General features: G+C 36.1%; 1 protein-coding gene across 2 annotated transcripts in view; it reads right to left on the bottom strand.

Moving 5' to 3' along the window:
* LOC120104089 (E3 ubiquitin-protein ligase HOS1-like) overlaps positions 1–15820 on the bottom strand; it is a 42960-nt gene that overhangs the window by 15400 nt on the left and 11740 nt on the right. For both annotated transcript variants that reach the window (XM_039114617.1, XM_039114616.1), the window contains 3 exons: positions 13531–13944; positions 13282–13440; positions 117–638 (listed from right to left, as the gene is read on the bottom strand). In XM_039114617.1, coding sequence (XP_038970545.1) covers positions 117–638; positions 13282–13440; positions 13531–13944 — 1095 coding nt within the window. The remainder of the gene's footprint in view (positions 1–116; positions 639–13281; positions 13441–13530; positions 13945–15820) is intronic.

Genomic DNA, 15820 nt, shown 5'->3' with positions numbered 1-15820 from the left:
AAATCAAGAAATTAATCATAATAATAGAATAGAAGTCATATCTTAGTTTCTAAAGCATGGATGCTGGAGGTACATGGTGAAACATTTGAATATAAAAGTAAGACTTAAGATATTACCTGGACATAGAAGACCATAAGAAGACTACCATATATTGTCGAAGGATTTTGACAGGCATGATCAAAGAGACACTTGTGGAGATACCTCTCTTCATGAGAATTCCAAGGCAACTCAATCATTCGGTCTACCAGGTTCCTTCGAATACAGAGATAGCAAATTTCTGTTACCAAGATTTCAACCTGGTATATCCAACACTCAGGTTTCGAACTGCTGGAACATGCCAAATATGATTCATGCCTAGACTCCTCTTCCTTTGCTTTTAAGCAGTGTAACCTCTGATAGATAAAGGCTTCCGTAAGAAGACCACATTCAATTCTAACCCGAACAGCTGTTACTGCCTCGCCAAGCGAGACACATTGGGGGTCATCATGCTCAGAATTTGCATAAGTGCATAAGCCATCACGCCCAGTGCACCGTAAAACGGTCAATGCTACATCAGGACATTGACGTTCCAATAGAACTTGTGCTATCTTTGGGTGTGTTTCCGAGCCTGCAATTTCTGGGAGAAGATGGCTAGCTTCCTGTCAATGAACAAATTAAACATTTGCAGGTTTTCATGTACTTTAATCTGAAAATAGTCCATTATAATTATGAACATTAACTATATAAGTATTCTCTGTTCATGTCATGGGAGTACAGGAATACAAGTGTTCTCTCCATGTTGCAAGTCATATCCAGCTGAATAACAGAACTTTCGATAACACTCTGTCCATCGCTCTGTATTTATGTGTAAAACCTAGGGAAGATATTATTGGGGTGTTTCGCTTTATCCATCCCAAGATTCACTATCTCGGTACCGGACCCCATACCGGTGCCATACTAGCACAGTATCGGTACGATACGATATAAAAGTGTTTGGCATATCGAGTATCGGTATGCCACCTATACCGGGTACCGATACCGAATCGGTACGGTACGCAATGTACCATCCGGTTTGGGCCGGTATGGCGTACCATGATCCATCCACTAATGAGATAGCATAATATGGTCACAGTTGCCCATCCTGTTCTCATTCCAGATATGAAACATTTTTAACTAACGAGAAACAACATTTGATGACCGACAAAAAGGCTTAGATCTGACTTCTAAGCCACATTTAACTTTCAAGAGAGATGATGGGTTCGTAACAATCACACATAAGCATAAATCTTCAAGCTGTAGTGATGCAGCCCTAGGGTTAGGTCTGGATGAAAGAGGGTCCGGGGGCTTTTAGAAAGGATTACTAGGCTTTCTCAAACAGATTTCTGGATGCTGTGGAGGAATTTCAGTAACCCACATGACTCAACTGAAGTGCTGGAATCTCGCTAGTTTCGGGTTTCCTAGGATTCTGTAGCACAGTGGAAAGAAAAACAAGGGTTTAATTGCTGCTCTCAAATTCTAGCCATACCAAGTATATAAAATATGGCACAAAACAGAAGTCTATCAACACATCATGCCAAAGATAGCTCACTTGCAAAGCAAATAACAAAACAAAAGCATGCAAAAAGAAAATTGAATCAAGTGCTTGAATAAGTAAAACAGCAGGTATGAAGATTGATTACGGCAAAATTGTGAAATAAATCAGCAAGCAAGAAAAGAAGAAAAGACGAGACAAAAGGAGAAAAGAGCAGGGAAGAGAAGAGACAGAGGGAAAGGTCAAACCTGATGAAGTAGATGTCTTTTTTCATTTGAAATCACTAAAAGCTGCAGATAAAATCCTTTTGTATAAAGTGTCATCACCTAGTTATGTTTCCAAAAATCCAGGATCTTCGATGGGGCAAAATGGGGACAGACCTAACCTTTGGCACTATTTTACACAAAGTGGCTGCCCAAGGCTTGCTATTGCCTTGTCAAACCAAGCCTTTACCATTGCACCAAGCAATGGCCCCTAGATAAAAGCCTATTTATAAAACCCTAAAACATTTTCTTTTCCCATTTTCCTAATCTGGACAGACGTAACCTTTGGCACTCTTTTACACAAAATAGCTGCCCAACACTCAAATATGTACCATTCCACTTGTCGGCCCAAGCGGTTACTATTGCACTAAGCAATGGCCCCAGAAAAAAACCCCACTTATAAAACCTAAAACATGTTCTTTTCCCATTTTCCTAATTTATCATTAACATGCCTTGTTATTGCTCAACGCATTGTTTACACTTTACACTTTAGTAAACATGAACAATAAAGCTATAATAGATTGTGTGGCAACTATAATATGGGCTGATGTAACATACAAACCAGCGTTCAAGAACCAATGACCCAAACAAAACTGTTTTGAGGTTTGGGTCATCGATCAGTGGTTCAACCACGGCAGAGTTCAACTAGATAACCCAGACCTCAATTATAGCCTTTTAGATCACCACTCCCATCCAAGTCCCAGCATTTCTTCCATAAAACATGCACTCCCTCCACTGTTTCCCAAGATGAGCCCTCCATGCCTCCTCTACACCACTGTAGGCCTAAGCTCTGCCAGCTTCTAGACTCGCCTCCATCGCCACTACAACCCCATCAACCCTGCCACTCAATTCCCCTCCATCAAAACCTTCAACCCCATGGCATCAACCCTATCTGGGACCACTTCCTTTACAGTACCACTCCTCAATCCGTGTTTGGCCTTAGCATGAACTCCCCTCTAGTCCCACTAACTCAACCCCCTCCAATCACACCTTCATCACCTCCATCACACCACCAAGCTCAATAGAAGATCGAGAAAAGGAAGAGCTATCACATCAGTAGATATGGTCGAATTTTTATGCTCATCACTTTCATGGCTTCAATTAGGAAGAAGATGAGGAAAAATAATAGGATTGTGGCTTAGGGTTATGTTTTTCTTTAAAATTTCTTGGATCAACTTGGCCTAGTAAATGAGCTGTTCACCTGCATGGTTCAAATGGTTGAACCATCAAGTCAAGAGATTTGAATGGTTTAATCAAAAATATGTTTAGATCCAACCCGACCAGCCACAGCTAGCATCTGACAGCTCCAACAGGCTGACATAGCCAGGTTTTGAAACACTAGTACTAACTTGAGATAAGTTCATCTAGCCATCTAGAGAACTATAAGAAGTTTTAATCTAAGCCATAGACTCAGTAGAATCCACTAAAACTAAAAATTAAGCAGAAATATAAGAGCAGTACAATAAATAAAAAACTAAAATAAGACTCAATGTCAATGACTCCCAGCCCCTTGGTTAATCATATGGTTAGTTTTGCATGTATATGAATGCAAGAAACAGATTAAAACATGTCGGCAAGGTGAAAAAGGAGATTTAAGGATATTACAGAAAATTAATTACAGATTTATATTTTAAAATAGGTTATAAGAAGGAACTAAGTATATTATTTGTTGAGGTCTTTTATAGCACATTTTTCTGATCCAAACTCTCATATTAGCTTTAGGATATAAGAAAGACGGCATTTTTACAAAATTGTTAGGTTATTACATCGTTGGCCTGTCTCTGCAGACAAGGTTCATCAAAACAGTATTGGAGGTTGTACCACCATCAATCCGAACATGCCGAATATAAGGAGATAGAGGGGGAGCGGGAGGGAGGGAGGGAGGGGGCTAAGGGAAATGCTTACCCTCAAAGCAAGAAAGAGAGAGAGAGAGTGGGAAGGAGAGGGAGACAAGCGGAGGAAGGGAGGAAGGGGGAGGGCCGAGGTAAACCCTGACCCTAACCCTCGGAGTGAGAGAGAGCGAGAGGTGCTCTCGGGCCATTGCAAGCAATTTCCTGAAGGGGGGTTGCGAGCAGTAGGGAGGGGGCACTCTCTCAAAATCGCGATCAATGTGGGGGAACTCATCGCGAGCAGGCGGATAGGCGGGGAGGGGAGTTTAATAAACACAAACCTGGGGGGTTTAACTCCAACCCAGCCTCATCTCAAATTTACAAGCTGAACCATGCCAGTTCCCAGCTAGTCCAGTTCAATATGCCCCAAACCAGCCAATTCGGCGATCCTTGTCTACAAAGAATAAAAGTCCACTTTAAATGTACTACGGTGGGTCAAACTCATTGTTAGGAGAGCCCAATTCTCCATTAATCTCTCAAAGTTGCAACCAAAAATTTTGACAGATATCTAAGTGTTTGGCATGAATGATTCATGACACATCTGAAAGACTCTTCATGTTGGATGTCCAAACAAAACTAGCCATAGTAGTTGCTAAACTAATAAATATACAGATTCACCATGCTTTGACAGAATCGATGTAACCTCTTTTTTCTAATTCTTGAGAATAAACATATAAGGTTACACCATAGGGCCTTAATTATATTCTTATGTTCAGCTAAAGTCCAAACCCCCCACCCCCTTCCCCCAGAAAACCGTATATGGTGCTGATCCTGCCTCTACTCCTAAAATCTTGGTAAAAGTTTGTTACCTCATTCCACTATCATATGATAAAACTAGCCCCTCCAAACCAATCACGTCCCTCACCTTAAACTGCCAGCCAATACATCAAAACCAGCCTTCCTAAAACCTCTCTTCTAGTCCTCCTAAAATTTCTCTTCTAAGTACATAACAAAAGAAAAGGAAAATAAATGTTCACCAGTTCTCCACCCAAACCCATTGCCCCTTCTAAACACTCACTCTCATCAATTATAAATAAATATAGGTCTCCTAATTCATATGTCTTTCGGGTTTCCAATGCTTATTTGGTGACCAAGAAGATCCCTTGACAAGAAGAATAATGTTTTCTTTTCTTCTTAATAGTTATCTTATAGGTAACATTCATCTATTCTGTTCAGTCATTTGTTTCAATTGAATATGCTATTTTTATGATCAGTTCATGAACATCCAGTTTCTTCTCCTAGCCTATGTACTTGCCGGAATTGAGAAGAATATCTGATTCAATTATGATCATATTATTACAAATAATGTTCTATATAGATTTAATTTTGCTTGAGATTAATGATTTGATCTGCTAAATGATAGACAAAGCCCTTTTTTTATATTTTATCATATTAAAATAAACAATAGTATGATCGTTAAAGTTAAACTTTTCTTTGTATAGATATGGTAAATTTTACTTCAAATCATCACAAAATTTAAATAATTATCATAACATCAACATTCTAAATATTTTTTTTTATCAAAACTATGATTTTCAAAGATATATCAAACTAGCTGAAATCATCATGTTGTCAACACGGAATGAATACAAGAGAGGCGTTTAAATTATTATAGTAAGTAGTGGTAACATTATCTGAGATCCCAAAGGTAAAAGCCTACCTCCATTCCAGTCTCAAGCATGACTACAGTCTAAATGCAGCTTGAGAAGCAAGTGCTTAAGCATAAAACCAAATTGGTTTTTTGATTTTGTAGTTATATTTTTTTGATCTTTTTCCTAAAAGCATTTCCTGTTAACTTCCATACCAATCTGCACCAAGCAACAGCTACCATACCAACTGGACAAAAACATGGCACAGAGGCATGTTCTATCGTGTCATGCAAATCAATCTGTGCCGGTCCATATCAGTCACATACCGATGCTGGGCAGAATGACTCGGTGTCGGATGACAGGACATGGTATGTACCATGCCAACCATGACTAGCACATATACAGGCATATAATGCTTTAATCCTTGCCTAGAAGTTTAATTCCATGATATTTAGTGCACTTTTCTATGCAAATTGATTTTACAAATGGGCGCCACAATATTTCTCCAGTCATCCAGCATCTATTGGTCCCTAAAACCTAAATAATAAACAAGCGAGCCAATGTTAACCCAACGTCTCCCATGATTCCCCTAACAAAGAAAGAAAAATGGTTACATATAATGCAAGATATCCAAGAAATTTGTAAGAACAAATATATCCTATTAATTAATAACGCACCAGATTTTTTGAAAATTTATAAAAACATCATATATTCTTTCACGGGCATACAAATCAAGATATGCATATATCATGATTTTGAAATTTATCTCTATACAGAAAATACAAGATCGAGGAACAGCAATTAAAAAAGAGCTACTCTATAATGGTTATGCTGGTTATGCAGGAAACATCTTCGCTGACTTTTCAAATATACTGCACATCATTACTGAACAGTTCACATTTCCAGCAGAAAGTCCTATTAAGCATAAATATGTATCAAGCTAGTATTATTTACCATTTCTTTATATACAAGTTTTTACTTAATAACCATAACCACAAGATATATTATGTAGTAACCAAATAATTACAATACCTAAAATATGATAAGAAATTGCATATTAGTTAACCTATGGTTCAAAAGTAAAATTTAGTTTTGGAAATTTTTGTGGTTCTAACTCTAGTTTCAGTGTCTCCTGTTGAAAATTATACCAACTATAATTAGGTATAAAAACAAGAATTATAAAGAAAAAGTCAAGTACATAAAGTAGGCATCATTTAAGAGAAAACTATATTGTTTCCGACTATTGGATATATATAGATATAGTGGCTTTACACCGAAGCAAAGGTAAAAATAATTTCATACACAATGTTTAAGAAAACTCATGTTCAGAGTTACTATTAGATGGAAAAGTAACATGTGACAACTTAGATGATGATGAGACTTGATATTTAAGATTAACAAACTTATGTCAAAAAATCCTTCAAAAAATTTTGGAATGTAATGTTGCAATGCTTCCAAAAAAGATTTCAGAAATTGACTACATTTTGCCAGTAGCTACTTCAGAGTGCCTAAGCAGTACGTGGCCGCTTAGGTGGAAGCCTATACATTCATATTTAAAAATAAAAAATTACAAATAAAAATTTATACTAATAATAGCAAATAATATTTAGAAAAAAGATATAAAAAGAATCAAAATAGCTAAGAAAATTGTAAAAGTGGAGAGTTGCATATCCAGGAGGTGCTTGGGCTTATGCAAGGCACTTGAGCATCCACCATATGGCTGTTTACATTCAAAAGTAGCCTAGACTCTGTGCAGGATGGTTGGAGAGCTGCATATGCATATGCAGTTGCATCAACTGCTTTTTAAAAATAATGCTCTCAAAACCCACAATATTTAAGTTTAATCTACATAATGTGTTTTCTTACGTATGAAAAATTATGAATCAACAAAAAAATGGCATACTAGTCCATATCTGAAATGAATTTAATCTAAGAAGTTAGTTGAAGCCAAAACCCTAAACCAGTCCCAATCTTAAAATTTGCAAAATTATGGTTTCACTCTTTGTAGTTTCAGTCTTTGAGTTCCATAGGAATATTCCAAACAACGGTTAGACCAAAAGCATCTCCAAGTTTTGCAAGATTTGCTTCTTAACAATCTCATTTTGAAATTCAAAAAATTAGTATTACCAACTATTAAAAAGGATTCAATTGCATGATTTCTAGTGCTGCCAATTCAATTGATTCAGCATAGCATGTATTGTACCAATGCCTCGCCAGCAAGTGGCATGAGTCCAATACCAACAGTCTGCAAGCACTCAGCATGTTCGAGTGCAGTATCTGCCAAGCATGCCAAGCACTAGTACAGCATGACATTGGCACTCAATACCTTGGAACTTACATTACATAATGTATTGATAACAATCAAACATGTCTAAGCCCAAAACATGTACTTATCACTATATAGCCGCAACCATTGTTCTTTAATATGTGCAAATACGCAATTCTTCTGAATCTTGCAACAGTATGTCCAGACATGTTGTGCGTGTTATGGCACAATATGATTGATATAAGCTCAAGAGCTAAAAGCAATTGAAAATTAGAGTTTTACAACCAATAAGTTCAAGCAGAGCTAAAAGCAACTTATATTTCTATATTTTTAAAGCTCCTTTTAACTCCGCCCCCCCCCCCCCCCCCCCCCCCGCGCGGGCGCGCACGTAAATGAACATAGAGAGATTTTTTATCACTTAATCCCTAGTTATATAAGGAAAATTTTTTGGAACTAAGTATGATATACTTGCATACTAATTTTTCAGTTATGACATGGCAGTAAAAGATTCATAATCATACTATAACCACAAGAATTATGGCTTGTCCCAGCTACTAGGGGTTGGCTGTATAAGTCCTCATCCGCCCAGCATTTCTATTTAGGGAAGCTTCATATTATTTCAAGATTTTCAATGTCCGTCCTACGTCATTTAACAAAGATTAAAGTACCACTCCTTATTGCAATCCACTCAAATCTTAATTATTATACCCACACCATCTTAATAAATTGATTTCCAATTCTTAATTTGTACAAATCATAAGCTCCACTAGCATACTCTTTTCTTACTTAACCTTCCTAGTTTTAACACGTATCCACCTCAACATTTTTATCTTTGCTAAATCCAACTTTTCTGAGGACCTCTTTATTATTCGATGTTCTAGACTACATTACCTAGACACTCCATTTTAAGGTTTCTAGAAGTTTCAGCACTAATTAAGACATGGACATTGCAAGAGACTCACACATCTTAAGTAACCTAATGAGTAAATAACTCGCAAAGTCATGATTATTCCATAAGGACCCTCTTGTCCCCTATCATAGCTCAAATGATCTTTGGATTTGCTTTATATCTGTAGCATGGCAACAGGTGCTTGCACTTTCCTTTACCTTCATCTCACATCCAACTACCATGCAGCCTATTAGTGCTTCTCCAGACAAAAACCGTACTCCCACTTTTCAATTTTTTCTTTCTGCACGCATATCATAGCAATAGCTTTTACATAGATGCAAAGTATGTATGTGTGCATGTGTAATATATCCTATGTCTAGATTGTTGGAGATTGATTGTTGTGTTCAACATTTAAGGAGCTCAGACACTTGGCATCCATGTCAAGCATCCAAGTAACAGTTATTTTTAGCTATATAACAAAAAGGGCCAGTGGGCTTCTTTCAAATTGTTGGAGTATTTATCGATCAAATAATACCCAAAAGAACATTTCCCCTTCATCCAACTAACTGTTTTAAATATATCTTCACCTATTTGCCGATTATTCTGTATAATAGAATCCAAATAATGAAATGGACTAATCTGTGGCATCTCGTCCATCAATCTAGACTAGATCTATGCCTATATTTTCACAATAATTATTCTCCATATACTCTGCTTTTGCATTGCCAATATGTAAGCCCTTATCCTCTAAGATTATCTTCCAAATCCAACTTAGCATTTCATTTATTTTTTTCTCAAATAAAATACATTATGGTAGCTATTGAATATTAGCATTAAGTTCAAAATATAATTAGCAAAAAAGACATGGGAATACTACCAATCCTTCACATAGGCCCCATAATCAAACTTTTGATGACTAAAATGTATATACAACATTATCTTCACGAATATCAAACCCAATAGACTCAAGCTCCTTCGGTTTCAATTAATCCATCTTTGGTTTGTTGGCACCCCTAGTTTGTGCATTGCAACATGTTAGAGAAAATAAACAAAGTCTATTGCTTATCTTGTCCTTCATCAGCTCTTCAACACACAATATCTTTAATATTTCCAAATGTATAGTTCATGTAACATCCTGCATGTTCCTAAGCCTAATTTTTTATTTTTATCTATTTTATAAGTACAGTTTCTATATATGTGTGTTTAATGTTGTGCCTATTAGAATTTTAAAAAAAACAAAAACAAAAACTAGTGATAATAAATTAGAGTTCAAGGGCTAAGAGAAACATTAGTGATAAGGACCCTTTGACCGTTGAGTGACAATAAATTTTAAACCATTTTGAATCTTTGGTGAAACCAATTCCATGTCAAAGTAGACATCAATAGCTTTGAAAAGAGTATAATTTTGACCTATTTGAGACCTAAAACAAGGAAGATATGAGAATTTGAACTTAGCCTGCTGCATGGTCCAGGTTTGATAGTCTTAGCAGGATTGTAACAAAATGGAAATGAACTATCAATTAGAATTTATGACATAGGACATCCTATGGGTTGAAAAAATTAAAGCTCATGGGGCTTTGAGAATTTAGGACTAAAATCTTAAATTTGATCAGATTATTGTTCATCTTGAAGTTTTGGACTAAGATGGAAGAAAAACAAAAGAAAAACAGAGGAAAAGTGCAATGAAATTGCAAAGAGAATAGATGGAAGAAGAATAAAGGAAATGAAAAGGACAAGATCTGGAGCATCTTCATGGTGGTCTCACACCCACAATGGAGTCTCACTTGAGAGAAGAATAGAAAATGAGAAAGAGATATGATTACCTGAACTTGTTCTGAAGGGCCTTGCACCAAACTTTGCATCATATGATGGAAGACTAGAAAGAAAGATAACCCAAACTTGCTCCAGATGGGCTCATGTTCGATTTCACAGCACATGAGGGAAAACTCAAATGGAAAGGAAAAATATTTCATTCATCAATATTACATCATCTAATTATATTACATCGCTAAAAAATGGCAGCCACCATTCATAGATTACCCAAAAGTGGCCTGTGACCATAGTACTCTCCACTTATAACCTAACTACATGTCATTACTGCTTAATTATCATGTTTACCAAACAAAAAATAAATATCAGATACATAGCCATTACTTTATGTCACAGTAAGTGATTTAATGACTAAGCAAAAGAAAATAATAGAATATCATGTGGATCCAACTAATGACACGGATAAAAAAGATAACAGAACAAAGACAAATGACTAAAGTAACAAATGAGGTCTCAATTAACTCAACCAAAGTGATGATTAACACTTGAAGCTCTTTATTCCTAAATCATCCACAAAATAGGTTGGGGACTACATCAATGTAGCTTCAAGATAGGTTGTAGTTAATGGAAAATATGTGATTAGGATGACACTATGACCGATCAGTCCATGTCATACTTGATGATAAGGCAACTAAAAGATAACCACTCAGAAACTAATGGACTTCAAACACTTGGGACTAGTTTGGTTCGTGGGAAGAGAAGGGGGGAAGTGTGGTCAATGGGAAGATGAAGAAATGCCACACATTTGGTTGGAGGTCTGATCTACTCTACATTTTTTATTGATCTCAAACTCTCGATTATCTTGTATTACTGTATTACGATCATAGTCACGATCATCATGTATTCTTCCATTTTCTACAAATCGATGGAATATAATGTGTAACCTCTTACTCCAATGTCAATCTTAGTCCTGACCAAACCAAAAACTTTTCTAATGGGAAAGAGTTGGATACTTTCCAAGTCTTATTCTACCTAGGAAAATATATACACAAATTTAGATGCAAATTAATATAAAAATACCCATTAAACAAAAAAGAACTCAAGAAGCAAAGAATGAAGCATGCAGTCGCCAAGCATTGTCCTTACGAATGAATTCACCCCCTCTAGTGCACATGATTCCAATAATCCTCTCCATGGACATATGACCTATGACACTGATACTTCCATAATGTAGCCATGTGCATGTCTGATATGTATCAGAATTAGATACACCCTAGATAAGCACTGATATGTACTAGATATTTCTTGTAAATATCCATCTTTTTTTATTCAAAAAAAAGAAATGGTAGCGGACAAGGTAAGGATGCATTTTGGGTATAATTTGCACAAACCCTGGAAACTCCTGGGATTTACGAGGTCATGTATTAAATCAAGTTTGGCGAGCAACAACTAGGTCCACAATGATTAGAAGTGCAAAAGACACCTAGTGTACCCTAAAAAGGAGAGAATAGCCTATTACAAAAAGAAGCAAGGAAACCTATAACTACAAAGTTTCCATGAAGTATATACTATATGATATAGTTACATATGCCAAAAAAAAGGAGTGTATCATATTCGTACCATACTTCTATCCTATTTTTCTTTATTTGTAATAAAATGTCCATGTATCATGTCATATTTGTTTCCTGCAGCCATATCCATGATTGGGAGAAAAAAACTCAAGTTTGCATTTGCTCCTCTAAGGTACGCTTAAACGAATATCTGCAATAAGGTTCACAATACTAGTTTCGATACCCATATTGGTACCATTCTAGCACAATGTTAGTATGGGTCGGTTCATGGTACCAACACTCAAAATGTCCTCTATCCAAGTATTGGGTTGCTATCGGCGTGGTACTGTATGCCTGATACTAGTTGGTACAGTCCAATACAATGAACCGTGGTGCAGTAAAACCAGCCTCATTCTAGCCACCAATAAGCAGGGTAAGAGGCAAGATAAAAGGTGACCTAGCCCAAGAGGAACTCAAAAGTAGAGAAGTACATAAATGAAAAGGTAACCAGGGAAAACTAATCACATGGGAATGCCAACTACGATGGAATGATCTATATAATACCTAGATAGGATTTTTAAATGGACAGTCATTAAAGTAAACAGGGTTTATCAATCTCTAATCAATCCACTACAATAGACATGATCGGTTCTCAACAAATACCCACGAACAAATTCATTCTAAAAACAAGTTCCCATGAGCACTTGAAGTAGGCCAACAAGTCAAACTAAAATCCCATCTCCAAAAAATAATAAAGAATAAAATGAAATGGAAAATAAAGTAAAAGATAAGAAGGTTATTTCCCTTAACAGGTTATACATCAGTGGAAAGGCAACAGCTAATAGGCAAAAATATATGTATATGTTTATGTAAGTATTTATATATGTATGGATCTATGTTTATCCACAAGGCACAGGTTTCTAAGGTAAAGTTGAAGAAATAACATCTCAATATTTGCAGAAATCAAGGTCGGCGGAACCAGTACTGGGCATCCTACCGCTTCTCCGGCGGTACGAGTCGGTACGGCAGTGTCAAGCTTGTACCGACAGAGGGCACTGTACCGTGGGAGAGAAAAAGAGAGAGATAGAGAGAGAGAGAGAAGGGAGAGAGAGGGAGGGAGGCTGGCGGACGCCAACCCCCCGCGGCCTCCACCGGCATCCCGACCTCTCTCTCTCTTCCCCACTCGCTCTCTCTTTCCTTCTTCTCCGGCTCCAGCAATGGGTCTCATTTCTGTTGCCGAAACCGTGGTGAGCCACCGTTACGACTTGGAACGGCCGAAACTATCCGATTTGAGACGGTTCCGCCCACCTTGGCAGAAATGTTTCTTGTTTCATAAAACTTATGTGTTTTAAAAGATTAATAATTGTTTAGTAATAAAATATTGATGTTATGATGTATGTATGACATAAAAACAACTATGCTACCGAACCATTAAATCAACTTCTAAAAATGCAAGTTCTGACAAGAATAATTAACATATATCAACAGCAACACAAACCAGTCCATGTCCATAGATCAAACTAACAAATAAGGTTAAAAAACAATGTACAAGTACCTGCAGTGCTGGAAAGGTATGATCATCCAGAAGATAAAAAACAAAAGACTCAAGCTGTGACTGCCTGGTCATACCAAAAGATGAAGCAAAATCATCAACTAGATATTTCCATTCAACATCAGGTAGAGTCCAATGTCTATCAAACAAATAGTATAAGAACTGCAAACAAGTTAAGGAAAAAAGAGGGAAGCACATAGGCACCAATACAAGTATCACAGCTGCATAGCAAATAACGAAGGTCAAGGATACAATTGCATGTTTGCAGACCACCATATCAGAAGTTCCATGTAAAAACAGTACATCAGTAGCAACTCGCAAATTTTTAAATGGATAACATTCATTTTTGTTGTCCTCATCTATCTTGGAATGGAAAAGCAGCGGGGAATTATCATCCTGCAACAAAGTAATATCCACTTCTTCTTTGCTTCTCTCCATATAACTCTGTTCAATCCCAAGATTTGACAATGCTTGCTCAATGAAAAGTGTGAAAGCACTTGACCTCGCAGAATCTGTCAAATTACTTGAGAACTCAGGCCATGACCGATTAACTGCAGCTGACTTTCTTTCTTGGACATGCATACTCCATAAGGCAGAATTAGAGAAACGTGACTGTACATTCTCAAGAAATTGATGCCTTGTACACCAAATCATGACCTCCAAGTGCTGAAGAACCAAAAGATAATATCAAAATACATTACAAGATTTTATATAGAGCAATAGTGTAAAACTAGTTATACATTTGCTCCTAACACTAAATATCTGTGAACAATTTCAACAATAAAAAATAATCAACGCATTAGATTTTTGTCAGCAATCAAGAGAAGAGAGATTCTGACATGATCCTTTCAGCCTTCCTGTCACTTGTGCATGATCCCTCACTCTTAAGGACTAAACCATATGTGCAAAAGTGAAACTCTGACAATGAAATGAACTATTTCTTTTTTTCCTCTTAATTTTCTAAAGAACTAGGGTTCTAGGGACAGGTAGTACTGAATAATCTAGAGCACCAAATCTAAATGAAAGAAATGGAATCGGTTTCAAACTCAAATTTCTATTCCAGCAAAAAAAAAAAAAACTCAATTTTCTATAAAGAAATATGGAGTCAAAGTTGATAAACTCTAAGGGATAGTTGGATGCATTGGCACACTATAACAATAGATTTGCAACTATTTTTTTCATAGGAAAGCAAAGAGATAACAGAGATGAAGGCCCCGTTTGGAAGAGCTTTTGGAGAGCCAAAAAACACTTTCTGGCCCTCCAAAAGCACTTTTAGATGAAATAGGAGTATTTAGTAAAAATTCCGGAAAGCTATTTTAGCTTTTCCAGAAAGCTAAAAGCAGTTTTTTAAGGAGAAGCTCCATTTTGGAGTTTTCCAGAAAAGCACTTTTAGGCCCGATCGGAAAGCTTTTTTTTTGACCAAAATGCCTATGATAAAATATAACAATTACACAAAATATCCCTTTAGTAATTGTTTAACCAATTTTATAACCTAGCTAGAAAATTTGTTATATTATGAAAAATTAATTTATGCTAATAATTATAATATTTTATATCTTTATTATTGTATTATACTATAAATATATTATTATATTACATTATATCATAATACATTGATATGTTATGTTAAATAATTTAATATTATATTAAATTACAGTAATATTATACTATATCATATATTTATGTATTAATACATATTCTATTTTATTATGCTCCGTTGTATAATAGTATGTAATGTCCTTTATGGTCATTTTATCATACCAAAAGTACTTTCTCAATTTCTCAACTTGTTTACCAAACACATGTTAAAGTGGCACAATACTTTAGAAATGTAATTACCAAACAACAAACAGCTTTTTATAAAAGCTCTATTTCCAAAAGCTCTATTTTTAAAAGCTCTACTGCTAACAGCTCCCCCAATATAACATGTATGTATTAATACATATTATATTTTTTTATACTCTGTTGTGTAATAGTATGCAATGTCCTTTATGGTTATTTTGTCGTACCAAAAAGTATTTTCTCAGTTTGTTTATCAAACACATGTTGAAGTGGCACAGTACTATAGAAATGTAGTTACCAAACAGCAAACAGCTTTTTATAAAAGCTCTAGTTCAGAAAGGTCTACTTCCAAAAGCTCTACTGCCAACAGCTCCCCCAAACGAGGCCAAAGAGGTTTGAGATCTTGCAAAACTTAACAATTAAAGTCATCATAAAATCGTCCAGTAAAATGTTTCAATGTCTGGCATTAAAATGATGTTGGAATGGTGTCTAGCATAAGAATGATGCCGGAATGGTGACTGACATAAGAATGATGGTGGAAACTCCGCTTCCACTTATATGAGGACCCTGCCTAAGCATGTTCTCTACAACCATGAACAGGTAGGATTCAATCGACGACCTCCTTAATCAACACATAAAACCAAATGCTGAAATTAGCAGTTAGACCAACAAGTTAAAGAATGGGTTGGATTGGATCTAACTAGCCACGTACAAGATATTTTGAAATAAATGTATAGCAATTAGTTATGCTCAATTAGGA

This window comes from Phoenix dactylifera, chromosome 16 (genome assembly GCF_009389715.1).
Source record: "Phoenix dactylifera cultivar Barhee BC4 chromosome 16, palm_55x_up_171113_PBpolish2nd_filt_p, whole genome shotgun sequence".
In the NCBI taxonomy this organism is placed as follows: domain Eukaryota; kingdom Viridiplantae; phylum Streptophyta; class Magnoliopsida; order Arecales; family Arecaceae; genus Phoenix; species Phoenix dactylifera.
The sequence above is the reverse complement of the archived record's forward strand: the minus strand, read 5'-3'. Positions and strand labels throughout refer to the sequence as shown.